Genomic DNA, 10,477 nt, shown 5'->3' with positions numbered 1-10,477 from the left:
TTATTTAAAAAATCATTGTCTGCCTATTTTCATTTAATATATAAAATAAATGTCTCAAATAAATTTAAATTTCAATACAAGACAACACTTTTAAGATGCCTTCATGAAACGCCACTGATAAGGAGTAAATAATTTCGAATTCGCATAAATTGTGCTGACCAAATATTAATTTATTAAAACGTATCGTAAATGCGTGTGTTGTTACAGCTGGCTCATTCATATCGCATATTACTTATTAAAATGTAGGGAGAGCTATCAAAATGTTGTGGGCCTATACTATTTCGATTTTCTTATTAGTAAACGGCGTGTTCCATTTTCACCTGGTACAATTCATATATCCTGTTACATTTATTAGTCACCCTCCTTAATTTCTTGCCAGAGTATAATACTTTAATTTTATCACATCAAAAAGTAAACTTATCTTTAAATAAATATTAATTTTTTTACGTTTTCTTCTATTTCAAGTTTATACTAACATGTTATTACGGAAACATAAAATTGATGTAAGATACACAAATTTAAAAATAATAATAATTTGTCCTGTTATAAACAATGAATATTTATGGCTTTGGTCTTTAAAATAAAACGACTTTGTCAAAAACAAATAAAATATTTATGGTACAGTATTAGATTTCTTGTAATAGTTCCATGGTTGTACATCTCCAGAAGCAAATAGAATGAAGGTAATTCCAGCAGTAATATAGAATCCTGCTGAGACAGAAAATATAATGTTCCATAGCTCCTTATCATCCTAAAAAATAATAAAAATAGGTGTTATTATTTTAAATCAACCAAAAGATCTATAACAAACAAATGTAACTTATACAGTGATGAGTGTCTTACCACCCGGCAAAATAGCGGAAAGGATAGAAGACAGATTAAGTTGTGAGATAGTACAAGATAAGGCTAGTATTAGACGTGTCTGTTTGACTTCAGTCATAATTATACGGATGACCTCGAAAATATTTTATTTTAATAATTTCTGATGTTAGAATAAATGATTTAATATATTAAGATATATTATAGTAAAAAACATTAATTAGTAGCGATTTTAAATTATAAATCTTTAAGTTTATTTAATAATAAAAACAACTCAACTGAAATATTTGACTAAACTAAAGGTAGGTATGTTTTTCCGAAAACAATTATTGTATGTAAAATTGGAGTAATAGTTAGAGACGTTGTCTATTGACAAGAAGACTGGGGTTCAATTCACACCAAGGGTAAAATTTTTGTTTTACTCAATTAAAAATAATAGAAAATATGATACATATTAGGTAACAAGTTTTCGAAAAACTCATTAGTTACAATTTATTCTTATTCCAATGTTATAAAATAGAAATAAAAAATATTTCAAATTCAATTCCAGTTTTATAGTCTTCAGTTGTGAATTGAAAATAATCCATTGAAGACTGTTTAATGTCAAGTCCATCACTAAATTCTCAGTGTTAATATCAATTTCTCTGTACAGGTAATGATTTTCAAAACAATTGACGACATTGGAATGGATGCGCGCGAACAGCTACCTGCTTTATAGCTAACCAAATCATCAAGCCTTCAAGTTATCAAATAATAACACACCGAGAAGTGTTATTTACGGTAAATAGAAACTTTTTATTGAAAAAACAATTCGTGAAAAGGATTTTAACGGTCGAGGAAAAAGTGCAAATTGTTGTCTGGCATGTGAATGGATTATCAGACAACATGATTAGACAACAATTTGTAAATATGTTTCCAAATAGGCCGGCTCCATCACAATCAACAATTCAGTCTATTATACGTAATTTTTTTACTTATGGATCTGTGTTCGCTCCAAGAGGAGTTCGCAGACGAAGAGAGGTAAATCCAGATTTGGAACTAAGGGACACTTTGATTTGTGCAAGTATTGAGCAAAATCCTACCCAATCAACATCTCGTCTCGGAGAACAATATGGAATTCCAAGATTTAGAGTAGGTGAAATTTTTTAAAGACATCGATACCGTCCCTATAAACTTCATAAATCCAACGAACAATTCCCTGGGGATCAATATAGACGTTTAGAATTTTGTCAAACTGCAATGGAAATGTCACATCAAGATGAACATTTTTTAGAGAACGTTTTGTTCACCGATGAATGTACGTTTTCATTGCATGGCCGTCACAATTCAATCAATGGTAGGTATTGGTATCGAGGAAATCCTCGTCAGATTTATGTCGCTCGTACCCAGTGTCTTCGAAAAGTAAATGTTTGGGGAGGCATAATAGGGAATCATGTCATTGGTCCATTTTTTATAGACGGTATGTTGACTGGGCGGAAATACTTGGAACTTCTGCAAAATGAAATTGTCCCAGCCCTTCGTAATTTACCAATAACTTTTGATTCCATATGGTTTCAACACGATGGTTGTCCTGCACATAATTCTCGCATCGTCAGTGAATATCTCAGTGCGACTTTTCCTAATCGATTGATTAGTGGCCACGGAGATATTTTTTGGCCTGCGATCTTGCACCTTGTGATTTTTTTAATTGGGGATATATCAAGTCCAAACTATATGAGAGATGTAACGATGAGAACATCGTGCCTTGAACTCTGATCCATCAGACTTTTATAATTCTTTAGTGACAGTTTGGGTTATTGTTCTGCTGCTAATGAAGGCTTATTTGAACATATTGTAAATACGTTTATTTACAATATTTTTTTTATTTTTGTAGAATTTTTACTTATTTAAACATTCTTTAAAAGTTCTTTTAATTTTAAAGAATTTTTACTTTATTTTCAAAAGTACGACGATACTGTTTTGTCAATAAGATTTTTTGTTTTAACTTTAAACACTTCTAATACTAGTAACGACTGACATAAATGTTTAATGATTCAAAGCAAAGCGATCTTTGCATAATTTCAAATTATTAAAAAAAAAGAAAATCACATGTGGGTTTTGAACTCTAATCGTCTGCGATGTCTGTGTCGCAATGTCGAATTCTTACCACTAATCCACGAAGGATTTATAATTATTCTGTCACAAGAGTGTATGAAACTCCTCAAATCATAGTAGAAATTATGCTTGGTTAATAATTTAAAACTTTAGATTAAATAATCACTATTAATTAAATTATTTTATTCACATTTTTGCTTTATTGTGGTCAATCAGTTTTTACTTTATGCGAAATTAAAAAATGGAAATACGTCACACATTCTACGTTACTCATAATAATTATGACCGAGGTGATTTAGCTCGAAGCTAATGTCTAAAGGTGTGAGACTATCGATAGTGGTAATGTAATGTAATATAAATTATAGGTTTCTCCGATTATTTCTCACCTCTACGAGTTTCATCTCTTTTTATTTCACAAGGTAACTGTGTTTTCTATCTCTTACGTTAAAAAGCCGGGTGGTAAGACACTCATCACTGTATAGGTATAGGTATAGGTAAAATTATAATTAGACATATATCGACTATAGAGAAACGTCTCACCTAAACCGCTTAAAAGCCGCTTAGCATAACTGAATTGTAGGGCGCAAATACCTATTATATAGACCCTTTTATTAAAAAGTCCATTTAATTGATATTACTTATATTACTACAATATCGCTGTATTTTATTGTGATATTGTATTACCAAAACAATGCCACAATAACCTTACTACCAAAGAACAACTTTCTATTCGACCAAAAAGTTCATTTTCCAAATTACAAGTTACTCCTGTCAAATAATAAGAATGTTAGATTATACCATTTTAAACCATTTCTTAAAGATTCCTTAAGTATAGTTTTAAAATCAAAAATATAGTGCTTCCTTTTTCGTCATTTTTTTTTCTGAAAGTTATCTGTTATAAATCGGCCCCGTAGCTCATTGACTTATTATTCTTCTTCATGTGCCTTGTCCGTTCCGAACGTTGGCAATCAACATGGCTATTCTGACTTTGTTTACGGCAGATCTGAATAGTTCAGCAGATGACAATCTGAATCATTGCCGCAAGTTTTGGAGCCACGAGTGTCTTCTCCTCCCTGGACCCCTTCTGCTGTCTATTTTCCCTTGAACGATCAGTTGTAGTACTTTATATTTATTATGTTTCATAACGTGACCCAAGTATTCCAACTTTCTTTTCTTTATACTTATTCCTACCTCTCTCTCTTTACCTATCCGGCGTAGTACCTCTTCGTTGGTCACGTGCTCAGTCCAGGATATACGTAATATACGTCGATAAGCCCACATTTCGAAGGCCTCTACTTTTTTCATCAATGTTGCGGTCATTGTCCACGCCTCCATTCCATATAACAAAACCGGGAATACATAACATTTCAGAAGTCGAATTTTGAGAGGTAGGGTGAGGCTTTTAGAGGTGAAAATTTGCTTCATGCTAGTGAACGATGCTCTTGTCTTTTCTACTCTTATACGTATTTCCTTCGCTTGATCCCAATTTGAGTTAACTGTTGTTCCCAAGTAGATGTACGAATCCACGTGTTCAATTCTTTCATTGTCTAATATCAGTTGCTGTGGTGGTTGTTGGGTTTTGCTTACTAACATCCATTTGGTTTTTGTGATATTTAGTCTGAGTCCGTATTGTGCATACTGAGTACTTATTATACATCTTTCCATTTATTCATGGTATACATTCCAGAATTCTAGAATATTGCACCAGCAGGACACAGGTCTAGTAGATGAACACCATATGGTTTTCGAATTCCTTAGTAGTCTCGGACTCGCACATTCCACTTGTGGAAAATGTGGGAATCGAAACATCAAAATAAACATTAGAACTAAAATTGTGGTTAATTTCCAGTAAAAATAGCAAATTGAATTAAGGTGCCACAATAAAATAGTATCACAACACCAGCCTTGCTGTATGCAGATTACCATTGACTAGCGCATATCTAAGGGAGCCTTTAACGATTCTAAGCTAATTTCTGCTTGTTTTCCTCTGTACTTCAAACCTATTGGCGCATGTCCATCCAATATGCATTTTTCATGTGCTTGACCGCCTATACTTTTCCAGTGGGAGTTATGTTGTGTGAGGATCTTAGTTTTTTCCGGTCGCTGATAGTGCTTTTTGAGACCCCTAAAGCCAGTTCTGGATCAAAGTATTTTGTTCATCAGCTTTTTTGCTGCCGTATATTTTTCAATAACCTGACATCCATTTAAGTGTAGCAATGGTAAGATCCAATCTCTCGAGTTATTTTTGGCATTTCCACTAAACAAGTGTAGTCTATAGATTACATTAGGGCTCCTGGAATCCTGGAAGCCCTCATAATCACTTGATATATATATATATATATATATATATATATATATATATATATATATACGAAGTAACAAGAAGTCCAGAGACCTCCCTCTGATAGTAAATAAAAATTTGAAGTAAAAAGATACTTCTAGCGTCGTTAAAAGTCTCTAGTAAGAGGCTTTGAATTTGCGGTTCACCTAATTTACTATCAGAGAGAGGTCTCTGGACTTCTTGTTACTTCGTATAGATGTCACTGCTAGCGTACCTGGCTGTTATATTGGTTATAATAACCAAATACTAGACTGCATTTCATTTCAGTTGAACTTCCACAAGTGCTCCTGATGATGAGTTGAATAACTCGAAACACGTGTAGAGCAATGGTGGAGTTCCGCTTGAAATGAAATGCAATCTTTTACTTTCATTTAAACGTCTTTCTCTACGTAAAGAGCGAAAAAGATAGTAATTTTCAAAGGTGAATCGTAGATGCATGTTGAAGTAAAAAGATACTTCTAGCGTCGTTAAAAGTCTCTAGTAAGAGGCTTTGAATTTGCGGTTCACCTAATTTACTATCAGAGAGAGGTCTCTGGACTTCTTGTTACTTCGTATAGATGTCGCTGCTAGCGTACCTGGCTGTTATATTGGTTATAATAACCAAATACTAGACTGCATTTCATTTCAGTTGAACTTCCACAAGTGCTCCTGATGATGAGTTGAATAACTCGAAACACGTGTAGAGCAATGGTGGAGTTCCGCTTGAAACTTGAAATGAAATGCAATCTTTTACTTTCATATATATATATATATATATATATATATATATATATATATATATATATATATATATATATATATATATATATATATATATATATATATATTTATATATATATATATATATATTTATATATATATATATATATATATATATATTTATATATATATATATATATATATATATATATATATATATATATTTATATATATATATATATATATATTTATTTACCGTAACAATTGACTTCCCACATGTAAAGTTGTAGGTTCAATTGGCTTCCGCTGGTCAATTGGCATCCGGTATTCGGATGCCAATTGACCTCTTCAAAATAATATCAGAAACGCATAGTGGATGATATTATAAGGCTCTTTACGCGATATGAACCCGGAATCCAATTGGACCGTTTTTTGATTCGTAAATAAATCGTAGTTCGAGGCAAAAAATAAGCAGCGCCACCATCGATTTGTGTATATTGAGTTGAAGCGATATTCATGTCGTTACAGCTTAGCGGTTCAATTGGCATCTACAGGATGTGATACGATTTTGGAAGCCAGTTAGTCACTTAGATTGTCTTAGATTCCAGGTTTATAAAGGTTCGAGTAACATCTGGTCGATTCGCGTTTGAGTTTAATTCTTAGAATGGATATTTTTTGTTTAGTTTTTGGATTTACAATATATTATTGGTTTTATCTTACTTTCTTGTTATCTGCAGTCTTTTATTCTTTTTGAAAGGTTTTATAACCTTATTTCTCAGCGCCATGTGTATAATTTTTTGAAGCACATTGCTAAAACGTTGTGTATTAAAAAGCATTTAATGTTAGGGGTTGTAAATGCATTAAAAATGTTGTGAATTTTGAAAATGTGGTTTGGCGCTGTGTTAATAAGATTCTTTCGTTAAGATGCTTAGTTTTTATCTATCTCTGGTTATGCTTTGTCTTTTTTTCTGTGAAAATATTAACTAATATTATAAATGTGAGTGTAAGGTGTTTGTCGGCTTGTTTTTTTTTCGCATTCCCTGTTTAACTTTTTAACCGATCATATTGATTATTTTTGCAATTTTGACAGGGACACAAATAAGCACAGATGATACATTTTATTAAAAAAAGTTGTATTTTCAAGGGATACTTCTCGGCAGAAGACGCCATCACAATCGAATCGAGGATAAAAGCTAGTATTTTATATGTAAATGAGAATGCAATCCACTCTTAACTGATCAACATTTAATATGTCATCACAGGTGTTCCGTGTGCAATGCTGCCAGGTCACCCATGTATAGCTTGGAACAACAAGAGCCATTTGCTGATCGGTTTAGGTCACCGAAACCCAACCAATTATGATTTGATCAACAGAAACAACTACTCCGTGGGCTAATACCCCTACCGGCATTGAATTATACTATTGATCCAATGGTCGCAGAACAACACAACCCATCAAGTGTGAAACGCCAAACAGCTGTTTCGGTCCGCCAGACCTTATCAGTGACGCTTGGCTTCTCCATTGGAAAGTTGTCCGTTCTGCTTAAGGGGACAAGGTCCTCTGAATCTCAAATGTAAATGAGAATGCAATCCACTCTTAACTGATCAACATTTAATATGTCATCACAGGTGTTCCGTGTGCAATGCTGCCAGGTCACCCATGTACAGCTTGGAACAACAAGAGCCATTTGCTGATCGGTTTAGGCCGCCGAAACCCAATTAATTATGTTTAGATCAACAGAAACAACTACTCCGAGGGCTAATACCCCTACCGGCATTGAATTATACTATTAATCCAATGGTCGCAGCACAACACAACCCATCAAGTGTGATACGCCAAACAGTTGTTGCGGTCCGCCAGACCTCATCAGTGACGCTTGGCTTCTCCATTGGAAAATTGTCCGTTCTGCTTAAGGGGACAAGGTCCTCTGCATCTCAAATGTAAATGAGAATGCAATCCATTCTTAACTGATCAACATTTAATATGTCATCACCGGTGTTCCGTGTGCAATGCTGCCAGGTCACCCATGTACAACTTGGAACAACAAGAGCCCTTTGCTGATCGGTTTAGGTCACCGAAACCCAACCAATTATGTTTGGATCAACAAAAACCACTACTCCGAGGGGTAATACACCTACTGGCATTGAATTATACTATTGATCCAATGGTCGCAGATCAACACAACCCATCAAGTGTGAAACGCCAAACAGCAGTTTCGGTCCGCCAGACCTCATCAGTGACGCTTGGCTTCTCCATTGGAAAGTTGTCCGTTCTGCTTAAGGGCACAAGGTCCTCTGAATCTCAAATGTAAATGAGAATGCAATCCACTCTTAACTGATCACATAGGTGACCTAGCAGCATTGCACACGGAACACCTGTGATGACATATTAAATGTTGATCAGTTAAGAGTGGATTGCATTCTCATTTACATTTGAGATTCAGAGGACCTTGTCCCCTTAAGCAGAACGGACAACTTTCCAATGGAGAAGCCAAGCGTCACAGATAAGGTCTGGCGGACCGAAACAGCTGTTTGGCGTTTCACACTTGATGGGTTGTGTTTTTCTGCGACCATTGGATCAATAGTATAATTCAATGCCGGTAGGGGTATTAGCCCACGGAGTAGTTGTTTCTGTTGATCCAATCATAATTGGTTGGGTTTCGGTGACCTAAACCAATCAGCAAATGGCTCTTGTTGTTCCAAGCTGTACATGGGTGACCTGGCAGCATTGCACACGGAACACCTGTGATGACATATTAAATGTTGATCAGTTAAGAGTGGATTGCATTCTCATTTACATTTGAGATTCAGAGGACCTTGTCCCCTTAAGCAGAACGAACACTTTTCAATGGAGAAGCCAAGCGTCACTGATCAGGTCTGGCGGACCGAAACAGCTGTTTGGCGTTTCACACTTGATGGGTTGTGTTGTTCTGCGACTATAGGATCCATAGTATAATTCAATGCCGGTAGGGGTATTAGCCCTCTGAGTAGTTGTTTCTGTTGATATAAATATAATTAATTGGGTTTCGGTGACCTAGACCGATCAGCAAATGGCTCTTGTTGTTCCAAGCTGTACATGGGTGACCTGGCGGCATTGCACACGGAACACCTGTGATGACATATTAAATGTTGATCAGTTAAGAGTGGATTGCATTCTCATTTACATTTGAGATTCAGAGGACCTTGTCCCCTTAAGCAGAACGAACACTTTTCAATGGAGAAGCCAAGCGTCACTGATCAGGTCTGGCGGACCGAAACAGCTGTTTGGCGTTTCACACTTGATGGGTTGTGTTGTTCTGCGACTATAGGATCAATAGTATAATTCAATGCCGGTAGGGGTATTAGCCCTCTGAGTAGTTGTTTCTGTTGATATAAATATAATTAATTGGGTTTCGGTGACCTAGACCGATCAGCAAATGGCTCTTGTTGTTCCAAGCTGTACATGGGTGACCTGGCGGCATTGCACACGGAACACCTGTGATGACATATTAAATGTTGATCAGTTAAGAGTGGATTGCATTCTCATTTACATTTGAGATTCAGAGGACCTTGTCCCCTTAAGCAGAACGGACAACTTTCCAATGGAGAAGCCAAGCGTCACAGATAAGGTCTGGCGGACCGAAACAGCTGTTTGGCGTTTCACACTTGATGGGTTGTGTTGTTCTGCGACCATTGGATCAATAGTATAATTCAATGCCGGTAGGGGTATTAGCCCTCGGAGTAGTTGTTTCTGTTGATCCAAACATAATTGGTTGGGTTTCAGTGACCTAAACCGATCAGCAAATGGCTCTTGTTGTTCCAAGCTGTACATGGGTGACCTGGCAGCATTGCACACGGAACACCTGTGATGACATATTAAATGTTGATCAGTTAAGAGTGGATTGCATTCTCATCTACATTTGAGATTCAGAGGACCTTGTACCCTTAAGCAGAACGAACAACTTTCCAATGGAGAAGCCAAGCGTCACTGATGAGGTCTGGCGGACCGAAACAGCTGTTTGGCGTTTCACACTTGTTGGGTTGTGTTGTTCTGCGACTATAGGATCAATAGTATAATTCAATGCCGGTAGGGGTATTAGCCCTCGGAGTAGTTGTTTCTGTTGATCCAAACATAACTAGTATTTTATAGTATAGCAAAGTAATACATTTTTGGGTAGATCAGATATGTAGGATTTAGTGCTCGCTCTTCTACCTATATTTTATTAAAGTGTCTTATGAAATTTCAATTTCTGGATCATTTTTTGTCTTTAACTGGGATATTATTACTCTCCTGCCTTCTACTATTCTTTGCTTTTCTCACCACTCCTGCTGATATCTCTATATTTGTGTTTCGTTTATTTATTCGTTCATAGTTTGTTATTAATTTTGCCTCACACATATTTGCGTCTTAATAATTTTAATAATATAGAAATCTTATTACCTGAATAAAGGAATCATGTTTTGTTCAAATAAATTTAATAAATTAAAACCATTTCTACATAGCAACAATAATACAAATTTTAAAAATGGAAAAGGGTGAACTAG

The 10,477-nt window shown here is 35.4% G+C and overlaps 1 protein-coding gene across 1 annotated transcript in view; it reads right to left on the bottom strand.

Annotated features, from left to right (window-relative positions):
* Nucleotides 1–590: 590 nt before the first annotated feature.
* The window catches only part of LOC140437247 (putative inorganic phosphate cotransporter), a 49,071-nt gene continuing 39,184 nt past the window's right edge, over nucleotides 591–10,477 (bottom strand). The window contains exon 8 of the mRNA XM_072526653.1: nucleotides 591–751. Coding sequence (XP_072382754.1) covers nucleotides 614–751 — 138 coding nt within the window. The 3' untranslated portion in view covers nucleotides 591–613. The remainder of the gene's footprint in view (nucleotides 752–10,477) is intronic.

Source organism: Diabrotica undecimpunctata, chromosome 3 (assembly GCF_040954645.1).
Source record: "Diabrotica undecimpunctata isolate CICGRU chromosome 3, icDiaUnde3, whole genome shotgun sequence".
NCBI classification, from domain to species: domain Eukaryota; kingdom Metazoa; phylum Arthropoda; class Insecta; order Coleoptera; family Chrysomelidae; genus Diabrotica; species Diabrotica undecimpunctata.
This window is presented reverse-complemented; position numbering and strand designations above follow the sequence as displayed.